The following is a 20,452-nucleotide window of genomic DNA, read 5'->3' as shown; positions in this document are numbered from 1 at the left end:
AAGTTATGCATTTATCCTTTTGCATGCCTCTCGCATTTGAATCTACGCATTATCAACCAGACGTCTGATGATAAGCATTGAGCTATGAGACTATTCAAGGGATGGATTGACTACGAATTTCGGGTGAGTTTTGAGTAATGCCACTGGATAAATCACGTTCGCTATTTGACCCCGATTAGTCTATACGCTTGACGAATCATGGGTGCTACTCTCCTCAGTAAAATATTCCGCCCAATGCTACTACCTATAGGTTCGATCTGCATACATGGTACTAAAATGCTAGGTACACCATTAATCCGACGAATTATCCATCATGTTTAATGAAATTAATGCGTATCAATGTATACACATTGTCAATAAACTTAATAAAACGACTCTAATAGAAACAATGAAACAAACAAAGCAATGTCCTATAATACATCTTCGCACTGGCCCCAGGGTAACCAACATTTCCTACAGCGTCTTTTATAGCGCGGCAATCTTCTCTCTCGTCTCGCTCGCAGCCTTTAAGAAATCCTCAATTTCTCGTTCACACTCAGCCTTGAGTACCTCGTACTGTATTCCCATTTCGCGTCGAACATAGGCTTCAAGCGTCAGGGCTCGAGTTTCGGCATCTAGTTCAGCAAGGGCCATGTCAATTGCCGGAGGTTTGGAATTAGGCTTTGTGACGGGAACGGGGACAGGAACGGGGGCAGATGGTACTGGCTTGGCGACATTCAGTGTTCGCGCTGGGGTCATAGGACTGCTTTCTCTCGGGAAGGGAACGTTCGATTCAACAGCTGCTTGTACTTGTGGCAATGGCTTGGAAACTGGGCGAGTGGGGCTTCCAAGCCCAGTTGTTGGACGACCAGTGGGCCGGCCCGGACTGGCCATAACAACGTCGGTGTTTGCACTATTTTTATTAAGAGCTCCAAATATGGGTCGTGTAACACCGGGTCGCGTAGGACTTGGTTGGCGGAGTGGAAGGCCTGTGCGAGAAGCTCCTGCAGAGCCCGGAGTTGTTGTACCAGGTCGCGGAATCCCAGTTGCACTGGGAGGCCTAACGATGCCTAACGAACCAGGGGACCTCAGCATTCCGGGTGCTCCAGGAGATTTTAACATTCCAGATGCACTGGTGGGCCTGGCAATCCCGGACGCACTAGGAGGCCTTGCGATTCCGGATGCACTGGGCGGTCGTGCGATACCGGTTCCTGCAGTTCCTTTGGGGGTGTTTGCGGCGCTACCGGGCTGGGAAGGTCCTCGAGGTGTCCCGAAAGTGCCAGGTCGGGCGATGCGTGTTGGGCTGGGCGTCGAGCGCGACAGGACGGGCAATCCAGTATTGGACTTGCCATTGCCGGTAGTAGCACGGGGAGTATGTTCTTCAGTGCGGGAAGCAAGGCGAGATGGTGGTCGAGGAGTGCCTGCTGCTGGACGCTCCGATTCTGGGTGTGACTGCATCGGAACATCTTCTGGTTCTATCTCTACCTGCGACTCGGTATCGTCTCCAGTTCCGGCCTTAGTTTTGGTCTTCTTCCCCTTCGTGGTCACTTTTTTCGTTCCTGCTGTCTTCTTTGTGCGCGTCTTTTTGGGAGCGGGTTCTGGTTCCGTTTCGACATCGACCACCGAGTCGACATCAGCCCCGGACCCAACCTCCATCTCAGCAGCTGAAAGTTCGACTGGTTCCTCAGCAGCCCTTTTCCCCCCTTTCCTTCCCTTCACACCTGTGGCCTTCGATTTGCCTTTGGTTTTTGCCTTGGGCGGTGGTGGAGGTGCTTCATCCTCTTCCATGAGTTCGGGCTCCGGTTCCGGTTCCAGTGCAGCAACTGCCTTAGCCTTGGTTTTCCCCGCTTTCGCCTTGGTCTTTGCTTTGGGCTCCGGTTCAGGTTCGACCTCGTCATCAGCTTCGCTAGTGGGCTTCTTTGTCGTCTTCTTCTTGGGTTTCATTCGTACCGGCTCTGAGTCTTCCAGCTCGAGCTCAGGCTCGGGCAGCCCTTTCTTGTTCTTCGCTGTGGCCTTGGGTTTAGATTTTGCTGGAACTGGGGGCGGTTCGTCATCACCCTCGTCTTCATCGTCCTCTATGACTCCGTTTCGTGCTCGGTGGCCCAATTGACTCTGACTTCTTCCCATCACCGACTTCCCCAATGCGCTCTGACTTCGTTCTGGCTGAGTCATGCTCTTCTCAAGTGTTGACCGTCCGAGTTGTAATTGACCATGACTCTGGCTCTTTCGTAATTTACTGCGCGACGGAGGAGGGTCATCTCCGGGTTCTTGTTTGACTGAATCAGGATCATTAGGGGCGAGAGCCTTGGATGATTTAGATGTGGTCCGTTTCAAACCAGTCGATGCGCCTCTGGGAAACGTTGAGCATAGAGTGCATCGCGGCAATCTGGCACTCACTTTTTGGGTTTGGGGGGTGGCGGAGGCTGTTCTTCGTCCTCGTCAAGATCTTCAGAGTGAGGCTTTTTGGAAGATTTCCCTTTTCCACGTTTAGGTTGTGCTTCGGGTTCGTTTTCAGCCGAAACGCGAGCCGAAAAGAATGCGCAGTGAGGTCGACGACGTTGGTGCTCGTGACTGAAAGATTTGAGTCGCGTCAGATTTAACAGAAGAAAGGAAGACTTACTGAGGATCATCTGTACTCTCCCATCCGTCTAATCCAAGATTACAGTAGAAACACGAAGCGAGGTCATCAGACTCCTGAGTAGGTGTGTATATGAAGCCCGCTTTTGCCATCTGCGAAGAGGTGTCAGTAAATAAGCAGTACAATAACGTAGCCAACTTACGTGCTTCGATTTAGCTGAATGAGACCGAACACTGTCATGAGGCCAAAACTTTCCAAATGTTGCCAGTCGAGCTGTTTCGAGTGTTGCACTTGAAGGCAGCGAATCTTCGTTTGAAAAAACCAGCCTATTCAATATTGAGCCTTGCTTCAAACATCAAATCCTGTTACTCACTCTGTACTTTCCGGACTGATTCGCAAGGCTTCGATTGAGCACCTCGCCAACGCCCAGCTGCATGTCGGGCTATGTTCTGCGTGCTCCTTGAATGGGTCATCCTGAGGCTCCCAGCCTCCTAACGTCTTTCCGCACACGAAACATGTAACACGGTCCGACTTTCGGGTGCTATCCGGAGTGTACACAAATCCTGCTCTGGCCAGTGTATCTGGAGTTGCTTTATATGAAGCATTGTGGGGCCATGCTTTGGATTTTGACTTGGTAAAAGACTTGAGTCGAGAATCAAGGGTCAGATTGTTATATGAGGTTGGACTAGAAAGCGGCATAGTTGGCGCGTTGTTCGAGGCGTGAATGATCACGTGATTGTTGATCGACGATTGAAACCGCCGGGCGTTAATTCCGAATCCCCTCAGTGAGCTAGCCGCCTAGTTCCAGTCGATATGGCGGCACGAAAAATAACACAAGCCTGTATGCATCAGTCACTCTATATGCTAAATAAGAGCACACTCGCGTGTACCAGGGACTTTAGGCACCGATCCTTGGGCAGGCCTGCACAGCATGGCCTATGGTTGCAATGCTGATTTCGTGAATGTGTAATATACCCTTGAGGTTTTGATATGTTCCTTAAGATAAAATAAGACAAAGAAGACATGGTTGGTTCTTTGTTCACTTCTCTGGTGTCCTCCTATAACGCTTGCGCACCACAGTAGTCACATAGTATATGTGCGTATACAGTCATGTCTGTCCCTTAACTTTCAATAATACCGGAAGTACCGGCTCCCTTCTTCTAACTAACCCCACCACACGCTTCCCAATAATGCTTACCAAGCAGTATAACCTCAACTGCTGCACCATATCCACTTGGTCATGCATATGCTGCCAGAAAACTTGTGTACATTTTATTCGTGTGCTGTTCTAATCCTCCTTTGTGCACTAAAATAATTACTGCCCGACTTCGATGGCATTATTCTGTCTCGTCGTCCAAGTCGCCTTGAAATAATTTGATCCTGGGAGTGCGGAACCTCGCTTGCCAGCATGATATCACATTTATTAGCATCTGCCAGGAAGCAAGCGGTTAGTGATGCTTATAAGTACAGGATTCTTGGCCCTCCTGGCCGCAAACTCCTGACAGAACAACCCCTCAGCGACGAGTACTTGCTTCGTGATATGCCTAAAACCCGAGTTTACTATTTTCATTGTCAGAGTAGTTACTATACCTTATACCTATGCATATATTGTACGCCCGCTTGATCTTATGTAACAACAAGTGAGAGTCTGCTTGCGTTGCACATGTTCGGTGAAAGCAACACGACAGAGCCCAATTAATTCTCCATCAGCGTGCAAGCTGAAGGACGACGCTGCACTAAGCTAACTCCAAAAGATATTTTCGGATCGGGAAGATAAGGGTGGGTATAGCTTGTTTTGAAGTCCTTTTTTGTGCGCATGTATTGTCGAAATATCAGTTTGAAATCGTAGGGATATTAAAACTGTTGGTGAGCGTGTGTGGTGCGCTGCTTATATCTGTCAGGCTGTCTCCGTTATTGAATTTTCCTATTGTGGCTGGCCAAATGTATAGTGTTGACTTCTTGGGGATGGATACGTTTGGCTCAAATATCGATAGTACAACGTCGATTTTTATTTTTAATTGTCATACACTCGCAATTTTAGGCGACAGAATGTTCTCACTAAGCGCCCCTGGTCAAATCTCCAACAGGCAAGACAAAATAACACGCATCAGGGCTGTATAACCCGGCAGCCCCGGTATATAGTGCCAAAAATGCTGTGATACATCCCAGAATACCCCCGGCTTTAGTCACTCCAACTGCGTTGGCAAATAAACGAAGGCGTTACCGCAATGGCTTGGGATTTGCTTACCACTTTCAGTAAATTGGCCGATAGTAAGTAATATAAAGGTCACGAGTAAGAAGAAGAATGTTGAAACGAGCGCAACGGATGATTTGAAAGTAGTACCCAACATAATCAGAGTTACAACCGTCCATGCAACGAGCTGAATGGCTATAATTAAGTAAATCCTCCAATAAAAGCTCGACGGCTCACATAAATACCAAGAGCGCTAGAGAGCTGGGACGCCTTTTCATCTTCATAGGCGGCTAATATTCCGGACCCAGGCCAGTAGATAAGTCCAAATGAAAACCAGAAGCCCCCATACAAAGAAAAGGCTGGCGGGCGGCCACGACCTTAAGCTTAGATCGGTGCTTTGGGTGAACTTGCAGGCGCACCAGTTGCTCCAAATGTATTGCCTGTAGCATACTCCCACATCCCAGCCAAAAGCTGACATAGTCCACCAACGCCCATAGCCATTGCAACTACGACGTTAGGCTGGTGAATTGCTATAAGCATAGTAAAAGACGACAAGTACAGAGCAGAGTACAAACCACGTTGATGTTGCGGGCACCTGCATTATATAACGATAATACAAGTATGGTTGTCGCGAACGAGAAGAGTCCAAGAGGAGTCGGATTTCCCAACTTACGATGGTATACAGGAAATGCGCGCTGATAATCAAGTTAAAGCGAATAATTTATTTCGAGATTATTCAACGTTAGAATGTCCAGGCTCACCTGTGTGTCCACGCTAAACGAGTGATCTAGCGTCCGTCCGCCGGTATAACCTTCACTCTGAGGATAGTCTAACTTTTCGTTTCTGTCCATTGTCTCGGGATGATGCTTTGATGTGGTTAGATTCAGATATATGCGGCTCAGAGTTTCGCAAAATGGGAGCTAACAGTGGGGTGAGTGGAGTGAAGGCGGGGCTCCAGACTCAGAGTGGGCGCGGTTCACTATAAAGGAGACGTCCACGATACTTAAATACCACTACAAGTATTCTAGCCCTAGATGATCAATCTACATTATAGGGGCTTCCTCATGGCTACCCACCCCGAGTCCATCCGCTCCTTTGGCAGATGACCTACGTGCCTTACTCCTCGGTGATTGTTTGAATTGAAGTCTCGATCACCCTGTATCGTCAAATACTCATATTCTCCGGTATTCTCCGCTACTCTACCAACACTGCCTAAAATGTGACTTACCCTGCATGAGAATTGGAGAAAGATACCGGGACTACCGGGATAAATAATAACACGCCACCATGGGAGCGCCGATCAATGATGGACGAACCCAGGCGCAAGTTTCTTTCTATAAGAAACATGTATTATCAAATACATAGATCAACTGGGGTGGTCTAATTATGGATTGCTTACAGTCTAGCTTTATAAACAACACATACATGACTTATTGCGCATGCCGTGTGATCATGAGATATAAGGTATGCCTGTTGGCTCTCATATCAAGGTCTTTACATCCATATTAGCCACAAGGTTTCCATAGAAGTGCAAACCCTAAAAATTGGTGCGATTTTCTGAGTGCTAATACATATGCGATACTTTATAGGCACTAGCTTTGAGCGTGGATTGAATCTGAGCAGGCTCATCACTTCTAAGTGTTGCGACCTTGCTCATTTTTGCGTGAAATTATACCGAATTCAAGCGCTACCGAAAAGTCACGACAGACTTCAAAAGTGCGCATTTTCTAGACGAAAAAATTGTGCGTTACATGCGGAGTGCTAACAAAATCCGACCAGTTTTCCCATTAATCCGTATCCTCAGCTCACCCCTGTGTGCCGTCGAGGTGCAGGTTCTGCGATTCTAGGTGCACATTTTCCATAATTTTGGGGTTCGCCGTGAGTATGCTCAAACATAGAACTCAGGCGGAAAGTACATCCCATTTTGATAATTAATTTGTGTTTCTATTTACCAGCAAATAACACAGAAACTAGAAACCGGTATGAGAGATAGGTCTTATTATGTAATGCACGAATAAAAAACTGATAGCCACAGCTGTAAGTGGAACACGGACTGAGTATATATGCGTACGCCCAACCATGATCCTTGACTAGGTTGAATCTTTACCTTCGGTGAATTACATGTGTATCAGAGTAAATATGATGACATAGAAGGGTCGATAAGAACTGGGAAAGGCGGAACTGGGGAGCCCGCGACCACCAAGAGGAGAGGGTGGACCAAGGATACTAACTCGCGGATGACACTCGTAGGTGAAAGAGCAAATGTGGTACGAGCACAATATAAATTCATATATATTCATGACCGCGAAGCAGTCAAGATGAAGAGAGCAGCCGAATACGAGGATATCAACAGTGCGTGGAGAGGAACGGTTACACTCACGCCAGGCCCCCAACAAATTTAGGTTGGGCACTGTGGCCTGCTGCAGCACACAGCGCTCCAAACTACCGGGAAGATGTTAAACTAGGCCATTAAGCTACAGTACTATGTGTATATACGTCACATTTCACTTTGTTGACCCCCAATACGACAACACGAAATCTGATAATTCAACAACATACTGAAAGAAAATATGTATACGGTCGTAGCCATGTGTGACGGGCATTGTTCGTCGATTCAAGGATGGAAACAACTCAAGATGGCCGAATAGATCACCGTGGAAACCTCCCTGAAGACGTCTTTACCTTACTGCCGCGCGGTCACGTGAGTCGTTCCCTGAGACATGTGTACTCTACGGGGGCTCCAAAAACCCGGGAGCGCTCTGGAGTGCTCCGGTTTTGGGAACCTCCTCGTTAGGATCCGACGAATCCGGATTGCTCGGCGAGGACTTGAGAGCACTCCACGAGCCCTTCCGAGCGTCATACCAAACACTCCGGAATGCTCGCTGACAATAGCGAGTCCCGGAGCGCTCCCGAGATTCTCGGGGCCCCGTAGAGTATACATTCTGTGTTAAATAATATCCTCTGTATTGATACGAGAGATTCCCTTAACTCTCATACCATCCTGTTAAGATCAAGAAGCTGATATAGAGTATATTGGCAGCACAACAGCTATGCTTGGGCCCAAAGCTTAAATAGCGCTCGCTTGGTTGGGCGGGTGGCAATTCACAACAACCCACGCAACATTCTAGAGCTTAGAGGCGCGTTTCAGAGCCTGTGCAGAGCCACAACCCCGGACTTGGCCGCAGGGTGTGCAGGGCCGTCTGTCCGTATACGCATCGCCTGACCGCCGGCGCGTTGGTCTCACCCGTCTTGCCTCGACTGTATTGTGCACTCTAATTTTGCACGCATTTCTTTTTGTCCAGCCCATTACTCATGAGATGACAAGGTCACCCACCTTCCTTGTATTTCATTTATTCCCACTCACCATCTTCCATTTCTGTCGTCACGGGTGGCCGCCCAACCCGCAAGTCATATTCGCGTCTCGGTGCCCCAGTTATCATCGCCGCGCTCCACGCCAGATTTCCCATCCACGTTGGTTCGGGGCGACACTAAACATATGGTACACTGATTCATCGATTACATGTGTATCCATATCTTACATCTCACGGGAGCGGCCAAATAGTTCCGAAGACTAATTATTTATTATGTGCGAGCTTGGGTCAAAGTTTTGATGTCTTCTATATATAACTATGCCAGCATGGATACCTTATTGTTTTGAGTCAGAGCTAGTCCTCCGGTCAAGGACCTTGGCAGCTTTAGCGTGTATTTATGTTACATTGTGTATATCCGTATTATGTTGTTCGACTGTGATGTTATATGATAGTTCACATACCCCTTCTACACCCCAATTTAAGAATTCAACTATTGTTTCAGTAGTAGTAGCCGAGTTGCTTATTCATTCCTAGATAACCAATGTTATTTCGAGTCACCACACATGCACAGTGGGCCTGGCATGAAAATCAGGATGCCAATTATCAGCGATGGTTGCAAACTTGTTTACCAGTAATTTACTGTAGTCGGGACACCGTCATGCACGTGACGTTGGATAAACTAACCACGACAAGGCCTCAATGTCATCTGAACCCAGAGTAGCATATGTTTGCTCGCCCGACCTAATCCGGGTATCTTCCCTGCTTCCTTCCAACCGAAACCGCTCAGCACTTGTCCACACGTTAGTAAGCGCCTATGGGCTGCTAAAGCGCGCCAACTGCATACTTGTGAAACCCGGAAAAGCAAGTCGACGGGATTTGGAACGGTATCATGAGGCGGGTTACTTGGGTAAGGCTCCCTGTATTCACGGGGTTTTTGTGACTTATTTTGCTGCTCCCGGTAGACTATGCACTTCAACCACACAGAGATGACGAAACTGGCAAGGGCAATGTCACTGAATTTGGCTTGGAAGACGTGAGTCGCGTCAGCAAGCCCATTTATAGAGTTAGCCCGGACCAATGCAGGACTGTGAAGTTTTTCCTGGACTGGATGAGTACATATACACGGTCGCGGGCGCCACTCTCACAGCGACGAAAGCCATCCAAAGTACAATGTTCGACGTGGCTATTTGCTGGGACGGCGGGAGGTATTTTTATTTCCTTTATGTTTCAGACGCGTTCTAATGTATCTTATGGGAAACTAGACATCACGCACATAAAGCCCACGCTGCCGGATTCTGCTATGTAGCCGACTGTGTACTATCTATACTTCAGCTCAAGCGGCCTGGGCCAGGCCAGAAAACACGTCCCAAGGTGGCATACCTAGATTTAGATCTCCATCACGGGGACGGTGTTGCCGAAGCCTTTTCGTCCCAATCACTTGAGGAGAATCAAAGTGAAGATTCGATGTCCCAAGGCAAGTCATGACGTGACATGACCGGACATGATCTCCCATCTGATTAAGTTGCCACAGCGGAAAACATCTCGTCAAGTAATGTTCTCACACTATCCATTCATCACCATGCTCCTGGTTTCTATCCCCATTCTCCATTAGGGGGACTTACCAAACCAACGACAACCGATCCATTTTCGCTCTCAATTCCGCTAAATCGAGGGACCAGCGCTCGTACATATGTGCGTATTTGGAATATCGTTGAGCGCGTTCTAGGTGCATTCTTTCGATGGGATACAGATGTAGAACTTGAAGATGCTCCAAAGTATCTTGTTGTACAATGTGGAGTAGATGGACTAGCAGGAGACCCGTATGCAGTGTGGAATTGGGATATAGATGTAGAAAAGGAGGGATCTTTAGGTTGGTGTGTTCACAGAGTGATGCGATGGACAGGTCCCCACGGGGGTGGGCTAAAGATTGTTTTCTTGGGAGGCGGTAAGGTTTTACTTGACATTATATTCAAATATGATACTAAATGCCATATCTAGGAGGATACAATAGCCCCAATGCTGCCAGAGCATGGGCCTACGTCACTTCTATTATTGTGGGTAGAGTGGAAATGTGATAATTCGAGTCTCGGCTGAGTCTGATTTTACAACGTTGTTTCAGACCGGTCAGCCTCTGTCCATCAATGATGACATCCCAGATCACAGCGGATTCCTCAAATACGCGCCTTCGTTTGTGCTGGATGTACCCGCAGGTGAGGTTGTTTCGCTGTTTGGTTGATGCGTTCGAGCTAACACTCCCCCAGGCAACATGCAAGATGACAACATAGAGAAGGACTTAGAGCAGATAGAGAATAATTATAATGTATTAATCGAACGGATACAGCGTGCGCAGAGTAGCTAATAAATCTATTCCATGGCCGTTAGCATGTCCGAGTTGCCTCGGGACGGCCGGTAGTGAACCAGCCACCCAGTCACCCCTCCGCCGTGTCACGGGCAAAGGGAGTAGAGGCTAGTCGAGATCTTGTTGCACTCGTTTTACTTCAGAGTCTGGCAGGGAGAAATGTGCCAGATTCTGTACACACGGCGTGCGGAGACCTAAAAATACAATCGGCAGGATGTTCACGAAAAGCGATCATAAAGTTAAATATATTAAGACACTCGGAGGAAATCATTCAATTCAGAGACATGAGGAATGCGCATGGTTGAGGCTTGTGAACTGGAACGGTTGGTCCATTTTCGTCAAATTTTATCGGCCGAAACTATCACGTGATATGACCCTGAGCGTTGGTCGCTGGATCGGAGGGAACAATCGCTCAAAATAACTCATCACCAGACACTAAGAACATCATCTATGCTACGTGAATGACGTCAATATATGAGAATAGCTCACTCGCTCGCGCATATATTAAGATTGGGGTTCGACTGCTGAACCCCCAACTTTCAGCTCGACCACGATGTCTCTCTCTCGCCATCTCGACGCGGACACCATCCTTGCTCAGGCGGTCGACCATCCGCACAGGAAACACGTCCATCATTCGCGCAACGATAAACAACGACGCGAAATCCACGATGGAGCATACTCATCCCGCTTTGCAACTGAGCAGCTCCCCAAGTACAGCATTCCCTCGACTGGCGTAAGCGCTCATGCGGCCTACCAACTCGTTCACGATGAACTCGACCTCGACGGAACCCCGTCGCTCAACCTGGCGTCCTTCGTACACACGTGGATGCCTGATGAGGGAAAGAAGCTGATTATGGAGAATATCTCTAAAAATTTCGCTGATCAAGACGAGTATCCGGCTACCATGGCTATTCACACCCGTTGTGTGTCCATGCGTGAGTTTAATCATATCAAGGATCTTGTTCTGTCTAATGACCTGCGCAGTATCTGACCTATGGAAAGCACCTGACCGTGGAAAGGCTATTGGAACGGCGACCGGAGGATCGTGAGTTACGGGGTTAAGTTGTGCCTTCTCTAGGCGACTGAACTTTGGTCGTAGATCCGAGGCGATCATGTTGGGCGGTCTGGCCCTTAAGAAGCGTTGGCAAGCTGCTCGAAAGGCTGCCGGGAAATCTATCCATGAGCCTGGCCCTAATATCGTCTTTGGTGCGAATGCTCAGGTCGCACTTGAAAAGTTTGCCAGATACTTTGATGTTGAGGTGGGTTTGCGTGACGAGGTGCGTTCGGTCATACTAATGTTGGTTGAAGTGTCGTCTTGTTCCGGTCGATGAGTCGACGAATCATGTAATGTCTCCTGAACGTGCCATGGATTATATCGATGAGAACACTATTGGTGTGATGGTGGTAAGCTGATATTCGATTTTGATGTTCCAGCGTTCGCTATATCCATATTGTCCAGATTCTCGGCAGTACCTATACTGGAGCTTTCGAAGATGTCGAAGGAATGGCTCGTCTCTGTAAGTTTCGATTAGAATGTACCCCAAATAATGTCATCTAACCCCTGAACCTAAAGTGGATGAATACGAGACCAAGACAGGAATCAACGTCCCTATCCACGTTGATGCCGCTTCTGGTGGATTTGTTGCTCCGTTCGCGTATCCCAAATACAAAGTAAGTAGTCCTAATCTGCAATTCCTTGATTACCCCTTAATTTGCATCTGAATTTTAGTGGTCATTCGATATACCACGTGTCGTATCAATCAATACCTCTGGTCACAAGTTCGGTCTCGTCTATGCTGGCTTGGGATGGATCATCTGGCGCAGCGAGGTATATAGGCCTCATTTACCAAATGGGGAATATAACATTGATTATGTTACAATTTGCAGGAAATGCTCCCCAAGGAACTGATCTTTGAGCTCCATTACCTCGGAAGTGTCGAATACAGTTATACCCTCAATTTCTCTCGTAGCGCAGCCCCTATTATTGGCCAATTCTTCAACTTTTTGAATCTTGGTTTGTGATTGATTCTAACTTTTCGAAAAACGAAACTGAACCTGTATCATCAGGGTTCGACGGTTATCGTAGAATTGCACTAAGCGACCTGCGTAACGCACGGCTCCTCTCCCGCGCACTAGAACGATCTGGATTCTTCATTGTGAGTAAATTAACTTTTAAACCATACATTTGTTATCGAGCGCTACATGGTCCAGTGCTTGAGCAACATCCATCGAAAACTCGGAACAACTAAAGGCCTCGCACAAGCGATCACAGAAACCCTCGCGGGATTCGATGAAGACGATGCGGAGTTCTACGAGCGCGGATTGCCCGTTGTATCGTTCCGCTTTACCGACCAGTTCCGTCAAGAGAATCCACATGTGAAGCAAGTATGGATCCAAAATTTGCTGCGTGCAAAGCAATGGATAGGTGAGCATCAGCACTTGATCTTTATTTTACTATAATAAATTTTTATATTAGTTCCGAATTATGCTCTTCCGCCTAACGAATCGGATATCGAGATCCTGAGGATTGTTGTGCGGGAGAGTATGAGCGCCGATCTTGTTGGTCAGTGCTCTTATTGATTTCGTTGAGGTCCTTTGCACTGATTTGCATATTACAGAAAAGGTTGTGGTTGACATCTTGCAAATCACTGAATCGTTAATGAGTAAGTCCTATCATTTGTCTGGCCCATAATTAAACTGCTAACGGGTGGATCCGTAGATGGTTCAAGTGACGTTGCCATGATGGCGACTGTCACAGCCCCCGCCGTGAACAAGGACACAGCTGGACACAGCCAATTGGATGATTCGCATCCTGACCAGCAGTCAACTACAACCTATGCCAAACCTTGCTAAGCTCTCAACCTTGATAATTCATGAATTGAAGTGGAGTGTAACCTACTATGCTTTAATCCAATTGAGTCTCTGAAATGGGCCGCCTGATCCTCAATCTATACCGATTTCAAGTAGATTGATTTTCAAAACTGAAAAGATATACAGTACAAATTATATAGATTCAAGATTGCTCCGCCTTTATCACATGATGGCTACTTGTCAGCAATAGGGAAATCCTTCCCGGTCGCGCTTTTGTATTGAGCGCGGATGAAATCGCTGATCTGTTCATCCTTGGCTTGCTCCAAAGCAGATTCGTTGGATTGGTCGCCTGAAACTCGTAAGCAGAGGACGATGTGGTTGGTGGGACATGGTCTTACCTTGACCAAGGTACTTTTCCTGCACCCAATCGATAGCTTTTTGTCCGATAATCAGCCAGATTTAATTGACATACGCGTATGAGATCGCACCTTTATAAAGTCCGTCTATCGAGCGAGTTCAGATGATTGGAGTCAAGTCAACTGAAACGAAATTCTTACCCTCTTTTGCTTCACCGGCCTGTCCACCGCCAGCAGCGTTGTTGATCATGCCCATAAAGCCGCCACTTCCGCCGGCTTGTTGGTGGCCCTGATCTGGGTTTTGTTGAGTATGTTGACCAGCAAACTTGTTTAGAAAGTCCATAGTAGATAGTTGTAGCTAGGAGGTAAGATGAGAGAGGTGGGTTGTCAAGTCGAGCTCCAGGAACGAAGGGTTAAATATCAATGACGTCGGTCACGCTTGGCCATGCGTGCTTCGCATCGATTTGGAGTAAATTCCAATTTCCGCCCCGTGGCTATGCTCTGATATCGGCGTATACGAATCCCGATGTGCCGCAGTGACTGTCGCAGTTTCTGCAGTTGACAGCGGGGTTATGTTTGAAGACTCTGTGCCTTGAAGATCACAGGCGAAGTCTTTGAGCGAGGCCAGAGTCTCTGATGTTGAGTAGAGTATATTGTTGGTTCCGGGTTGGGTCATATCCGAGCACGATCGGCCTCCACTTGGCATGATAGAGACTAGACCTCAACGGCACTCAAATAATTATTTTCGTTTAGTTCCCGTTGTACAATCCAGTCAGAGGAAGTCATGAAATGCGGGAGCAAAAAGAAAATTTGCAGCCATCGGGATTACTGTATCCGAATCCGTTGAAACCTTGAGAGTTGATTCACATACAGTCATCCCATTGACAACTAAAGGTCGCTTCCGAGAGCCATTTTGACGCTTGTAAATGTGGGATACTATCGGCCTTGGGCAGAGCGAGGCTTCAGGAAAAGACTATGAGGGCAACGATGTGGTCAAGTAGGGAACTGGGTGATTGTATAATTTGCAAATAACGGTATGCCGTCAACCCCCACCATTTTTACGAAACTGCCCTGAGGAAATGCTCGTAGAGCTCGGGAACTATGATTATGTTTCTTGAGACTCTTTCCTGTGTGCTAGTCCATGAGTCTGGCTTTGATTAGTCTTCAAATGAGATCTTATAATTGGCCGACTACTTAAATTCGCACCCGGTCTTTTTCCCGGACTAACCTAACACAAGCCTATCCTCCAGCTTCGGCTCCAGGGCCCCAGGATCAATAGGATAGGGGACTCAGTTATATTTCTTTACTTCATTTCTCTAGGTTGTGTTTCATCTGCTCCAAGACTCAAACGCTGGTCCACGCGGCGACGGGTGGGTTGAAGTTCTGCCCTGTGGGTTGATTAGCCTGTTGAATAGATTGTTTCACAAAGCCGATGGTGCAAGAGGCAAACCATGCACTACATACTGTACAAGAAAAGTATGATAGGAAGGATTTTGCAGGCGGGTATTTTATCAGAGTTGTGGTTGGTATTATACAGCTGCGTAAGTAAGCTACTAAGGTTACTCGAGTAAGCGCTCAGGCTTTTACGAACCTACCCGGAAACCTGAGTAACCCAGACACACAGGTAACATCATGCTAGACGAACTCGCCGCGTCGAGTGACCTGCTATGTACTGCCATCGAAAGATATTCTGCTGCATGTATAGCTATCCGGGAGTCTTTTGAACGAAGGGAAATACCACACGAAACCAGTTCTCAGCTCACGCCTCGAATGAGCACCGAAGTCCAGCTAGCTACCTCACTCGAGGTCAAGCTCCGGGGAGCCAAGGCAAGCTTAAACTGGTGTAGGAACCAAGCAATCCCTCATGCCACAATCAACAGTCTTCCTCCAGAGCTATTATCCCGTATCTTCCATCTGGTTTATCGGTCACGGCCCTGTGCGAAACGAGACTATGCCAGCTGCTCAATGTCGGAGCCCGTATATCCAAAAGCTCTCTCCCTCGTCTGCTCTCGTTGGAGAGAGGTTGTATTTAGCCTTCCTGCTCTCTGGACACACATTGATATTTCCACGTCAGCGCCATTCAACCAGCAACACCTTGGCGGTATCGTGCAGCTCCATCTGAGTAAAGTGGGACAACTTCCAATAGACCTCCATATTTTTGATCCACCTGGAGATGACTATGGTTTATCTTTTAAGCAATATGGTCCCGTACGGGAATTGACTGCCCAGGTTGCAAGCCGCGTCATATCGTTTGACTTGGACATTGAGAAGAGATTTGACTATCACATCCATTACAACATTTTGGAAACATTCATCAGGAGTTGTGCGCCAGGACAACTGGCACGGATAACTTTGTCACAAAATTCCGAGGGTGGCCACGAGCTTCTTAATTCTGATTTTGGCATTCCTGATGTAGAACACGAAAGCTTTTCTTTGCGACGATTTGAAGAGATTTTGCTACACGTCTCTGTTTTACGACTCAGCCGGCTGTTCCCTTCATGGAGTAGCCGTGCATATCACGGACTTGTAGAACTTCGAATTGTTCATGGACGATTCCCTGTTCCCGAATCGGACTTTACCAATATGCTCCGGTGCAGTCCAGATTTGCGTATCCTTCAATTTAACCTTAGCATTATCAATTCACTCCCAGTATACTACCGCCCCACGCCGATTCCTCTCATCAACCTAGAAGTGCTCAACTTATCCAAATTAAACTACTATGAGCTTTCTACCTTGCTTAGGTGGATTGCCCCGGGCCCTAAACCACTCCAATTCGCAGCCGCGGCACAGATTGGCCCACGCTTCACGGAAGAAAACATCAAGTTATTTTTTTGCGTTCTTGCATTACCAGAGTATACGTAGCTAACTCTCCGTTTTTTCATATCCTTGAGCTACTCACTTTGCTGCCGGATATTCAAGAACTGGTTCTACACGGAACATTCCTTGATGCTGGTCAAGATGACCTGAACAAAGCTGTGAGGTCCATCCCTCAGCGTCGATTGGACGGTTTTCATTTGGCTACTTGCGGGGTCGATACAACTATTCTTGGGTTGATGAGCAACTCGCCGTTGAGTATCAGGTTGTTTACATTTCATGGGTGTCACTTCTACCACAATGGCGCATATATCCCAGATGGTGGCGTAGCTTCTCATATCAAAGAATTGGGCAAAAAATACCCTAGTGTTAAGTTTACTATCAAAGCCTCTGAGGGGCCTGGCTCAGTCAAGAGCTGGAACTTGTTTGCATCACATGAAATGCCTTGGGCAGGATAATAGCTGTATATTAAATAGGCATATATGTGGGCAATTATTCAGCAGTTACTATGTCCCAAACCTGTTTTGTATGTGTATATACACTGGCGTGCAAATGAAATGCAACACGTGACCGCATTTCATGAATGTGAACGCAACGCAAGAACAATGAGGATTTATGTATGGATGTATTAGTACAAGATGTAGATATAACTAATTAGAGCATATGTACAAAATATGGTGGTGATCTGATGAGGCTACATGAATGTATGCCTTGAGGTATGCTGCTGGGTGTTGCATTTGATTTGCAAATCCAAACCAACTATCCCCAGCTCTTGTAGTTTTTGCCGATTTCAACCATTTCTTGGCCAAATTCAATCAGACATAAAATGCAAAGGTACTCATATACACTAAAGAAGCTTATATGCAGGCTTACAGTGCATATGAATGAGTTTCTGGTGCTCTATGGCTACCCAGTAAACATTGACTCTTCTCCCCCTCTCCCTCTGGATTACTCTAGATGTGGGAACTATTGGGAGTCAAGAGTCAGTAATTAGGTACATGGTACTATTTAGAGTATATTATTGCACTTTTTTGATGCATGGCTCAGGGAAAGGCAGAGATATTCATGACATTCATTGAGACTGAATGACCACCCCAAAAGTGAGAGGCCTGTAATAGCAGTAAAAATGCAAAAGAGAGCAAGCAATTGTAGCCAGAACATCAACAGAGTGTTATAGATATACCATGCCAAAACTGAGACCAAGCCCATAAAAACTGATGGTGTGAGAGACCATGCAATGGAAAACCACCCAAATATGCTCAATTTTACTATGAAATTCCAACCATTCATGAGAGTTTTCCATTGCATGGTCTCTCACACCATCAGTTTTTATGGGCTTGGTCTCAGTTTTGGCATGGTATATCTATAACACTCTGTTGATGTTCTGGCTACAATTGCTTGCTCTCTTTTGCATTTTTACTGCTATTACAGGCCTCTCACTTTTGGGGTGGTCATTCAGTCTCAATGAATGTCATGAATATCTCTGCCTTTCCCTGAGCCATGCATCAAAAAAGTGCAATAATATACTCTAAATAGTACCATGTACCTAATTACTGACTCTTGACTCCCAATAGTTCCCACATCTAGAGTAATCCAGAGGGAGAGGGGGAGAAGAGTCAATGTTTACTGGGTAGCCATAGAGCACCAGAAACTCATTCATATGCACTGTAAGCCTGCATATAAGCTTCTTTAGTGTATATGAGTACCTTTGCATTTTATGTCTGATTGAATTTGGCCAAGAAATGGTTGAAATCGGCAAAAACTACAAGAGCTGGGGATAGTTGGTTTGGATTTGCAAATCAAATGCAACACCCAGCAGCATACCTCAAGGCATACATTCATGTAGCCTCATCAGATCACCACCATATTTTGTACATATGCTCTAATTAGTTATATCTACATCTTGTACTAATACATCCATACATAAATCCTCATTGTTCTTGCGTTGCGTTCACATTCATGAAATGCGGTCACGTGTTGCATTTCATTTGCACGCCAGTGTATACACTCTCACATAGTCCTTTTCTTGATCTTGCAAATGAAACAGCAAAATTCCATCCATGCTCTAGCAAAGCTTGATGCTATGAATCTTGCTGCAAAAAGACAGGCAGGGGATCACCAAGTCACAGGGTGGGAGTTGATAAATGATTTTTATTTTGTATCTAAGGAAATGTATACAATGTCATAAAGAAAACCAAGTTCCATGGTGAGCAATAAGTGAGGGAGAAAGGAATATTTTCAAGACAGAAAATAAGGTTTCAAGTCAAAAATGATCCAGGGCCAATTTGAAAAGAGATGAATAGCCAAAATATTGAAAATGTATGTATATTGTGAATGAGTATTTGATTCAGTTGCCAATTCCACCTCATCCTTCCACTCTTGGTTCCACTCTCCACACTGCTGCCTACACCAGTACAAATAGTTGTCCAATCTGTGTCATCAGACTTGTTGCCTCTGTTGTAACCCAACTGTAAGGTGGGTTACTTGCTAGTGGGCAGGTGCTTATGGCTGTACTACTACAAGGAAATCTACTAACTAGGTGTTACACCCTCTTCACATATACCATTGGATTTGCCTGTTTTTTCTGATATTTTTACTATTTTTTCCAAACTTGATATCTATTGTTTTTCAATCATGGGATCTGGGCACTTATCATGCTGAGATGCCGTGCCAAGATGCTGTACCAAGGGCACTTAGGAAAAATCCACGCTTCTGCGCAGCCTGCAGTACTGTTGTAACCTCCTTACCTATACCACTGGATTCATCTGATTTTTCTGATATTTTTAGTATTTTTTCTGATCTCAATATCTATTGTTTTTCAATCACATGATCTTGGCGCTTACCATGCCAAGATGCCGTCCCAAGATGCTGTGCCAAGAGCGCTTAGGAGAAATCCACGCTTCTGCGCAGCCCGCAGCACGCTTCTCTTTGCACATAGACTCTTCTTTTCTCACGCGCATTGACCATGTACATACCTTTACCTTGCCTATATATACAGCAGGAAAATTGCTTGGAGACCCCAAGTCAATTTTACCTTGTCTCAAACACATTGAGGAGGACAACCAGCCAGCTAAGTAGCCGGCCCCTTAAGTCATCAGTAGTTACCCCTTTTACCTTACTCACCACACCTCCCAGGCCTAAGGCCCCCTTGCAGTAGTATAGAAGTAGTAGACCGCCCTAAGCGGTATTAGCATAGCCTTAGATAGTTAGTTTACATAAGCAAGTGTAGTAGTACAGCCTCAAGCGCCCGCCCACTAGCGTGTACCCAACCTTACAGTTGGTGTACAACAAGTACCCTTCTTATTTCATTTATGTACTTCTTTTTCTCACATGCACAGACCATGTAGATAGCGCCTCTTTGTCTATATATACAGCAGGAAAATCACTTGGAGACCCCAAGTTGATTTTACCTCATCTCTTACTCATTAGAGAAGGTAGCCAGCCAGCTAAGTAGCCAGCCCCCCAGTAGTCTAGACGCTCACACCCTTTACCACACCTACCACACCTCCCAGGCCTAAGGCCCCATTGCCAGTAGTTAGTAGAAGGTTGCCTTACGCAACATTAGTATAGCCTAGATAAGTAGATTACATAAGTCTTGCTTGTAGTAGTACAGCTGTAAGCGCCTGCTCCCACCAGCATGTACCCACCTTACAGTGGTGTATAACACTAGGCTATTGTCATAAACAGAGGAAAATAGAACTAGCCAGAATTGAACCAGCTTGAACACTAAGCCATAGAGCCCTATTATTCCTCTGCTGACAACCCATGATTACACCTGCTACCCCCCAAATTTGGGCTTGGGCCAGCATGCAACCACTTGTACTGGTCATGTGACTGTGTCCAGGACAAAGGTCCAAGCATCTACTGGCAAGTAAAAGTACTTAGGGTCCTAACACTACTGCTTAACTTCTGAGGCCTGTCTGGATGGTAGACAAGGTAAAATCAACTTGGGGTTTCCAAGCAATTTTCCTGTTGTATATATACACAAGGACTAGCTAATTACAAACAGATAATGTGTGGGAAAAAGAAGCCCTAAAGATAAAGAGAAGC

At 46.4% G+C, this 20,452-nt stretch overlaps 6 protein-coding genes across 6 annotated transcripts; 3 read left to right on the top strand and 3 right to left on the bottom strand.

The window, feature by feature from the left end:
- Positions 1 to 465: 465 nt before the first annotated feature.
- On the bottom strand, positions 466 to 3,256 carry RhiXN_08533 (inhibitor of apoptosis-promoting Bax1 protein; the record flags this gene model as incomplete). The annotated part of the gene is made up of 5 exons (XM_043328349.1): positions 466 to 2,329; positions 2,377 to 2,550; positions 2,600 to 2,709; positions 2,760 to 2,883; positions 2,931 to 3,256. 5 exons carry the CDS (start codon positions 3,254 to 3,256, stop codon positions 466 to 468), a joined length of 2,598 nt encoding a protein of 865 aa, XP_043183734.1.
- Positions 3,257 to 5,135: 1,879 nt separating this feature from the next.
- RhiXN_08532 (glyoxylate pathway regulator) lies at positions 5,136 to 5,602 on the bottom strand (the record flags this gene model as incomplete). Its single annotated transcript, XM_043328348.1, has 3 exons — positions 5,136 to 5,270; positions 5,327 to 5,446; positions 5,513 to 5,602. The coding sequence occupies 3 exons, from the start codon at positions 5,600 to 5,602 to the stop codon at positions 5,136 to 5,138; spliced, it is 345 nt and encodes a 114-aa protein (XP_043183733.1).
- Positions 5,603 to 8,761: 3,159 nt separating this feature from the next.
- Positions 8,762 to 10,421, top strand: RhiXN_08531 (histone deacetylase family protein; the record flags this gene model as incomplete). Its single annotated transcript, XM_043328347.1, has 8 exons — positions 8,762 to 8,969; positions 9,025 to 9,095; positions 9,146 to 9,267; positions 9,325 to 9,515; positions 9,594 to 10,007; positions 10,061 to 10,116; positions 10,182 to 10,272; positions 10,324 to 10,421. 8 exons carry the CDS (start codon positions 8,762 to 8,764, stop codon positions 10,419 to 10,421), a joined length of 1,251 nt encoding a protein of 416 aa, XP_043183732.1.
- A 553-nt stretch (positions 10,422 to 10,974) lies between these two features.
- On the top strand, positions 10,975 to 13,274 carry RhiXN_08530 (Pyridoxal-dependent decarboxylase conserved domain; the record flags this gene model as incomplete). The annotated part of the gene is made up of 13 exons (XM_043328346.1): positions 10,975 to 11,356; positions 11,406 to 11,466; positions 11,521 to 11,680; positions 11,730 to 11,825; positions 11,881 to 11,938; positions 11,995 to 12,092; positions 12,151 to 12,249; positions 12,309 to 12,435; positions 12,489 to 12,577; positions 12,633 to 12,846; positions 12,898 to 12,984; positions 13,040 to 13,084; positions 13,141 to 13,274. 13 exons carry the CDS (start codon positions 10,975 to 10,977, stop codon positions 13,272 to 13,274), a joined length of 1,650 nt encoding a protein of 549 aa, XP_043183731.1.
- A 191-nt stretch (positions 13,275 to 13,465) lies between these two features.
- RhiXN_08529 (uncharacterized protein) lies at positions 13,466 to 13,931 on the bottom strand (the record flags this gene model as incomplete). Its single annotated transcript, XM_043328345.1, has 4 exons — positions 13,466 to 13,581; positions 13,631 to 13,666; positions 13,721 to 13,735; positions 13,790 to 13,931. 4 exons carry the CDS (start codon positions 13,929 to 13,931, stop codon positions 13,466 to 13,468), a joined length of 309 nt encoding a protein of 102 aa, XP_043183730.1.
- Positions 13,932 to 15,220: 1,289 nt separating this feature from the next.
- On the top strand, positions 15,221 to 16,860 carry RhiXN_08528 (F-box-like protein; the record flags this gene model as incomplete). Its single annotated transcript, XM_043328344.1, has 2 exons — positions 15,221 to 16,423; positions 16,480 to 16,860. The coding sequence occupies 2 exons, from the start codon at positions 15,221 to 15,223 to the stop codon at positions 16,858 to 16,860; spliced, it is 1,584 nt and encodes a 527-aa protein (XP_043183729.1).
- Between the last annotated feature and the right edge of the window lie 3,592 nt (positions 16,861 to 20,452).

This window comes from Rhizoctonia solani, chromosome 10 (assembly GCF_016906535.1).
Source record: "Rhizoctonia solani chromosome 10, complete sequence".
Taxonomy (NCBI): Eukaryota; Fungi; Basidiomycota; class Agaricomycetes; order Cantharellales; family Ceratobasidiaceae; genus Rhizoctonia; species Rhizoctonia solani.
This window is presented reverse-complemented; position numbering and strand designations above follow the sequence as displayed.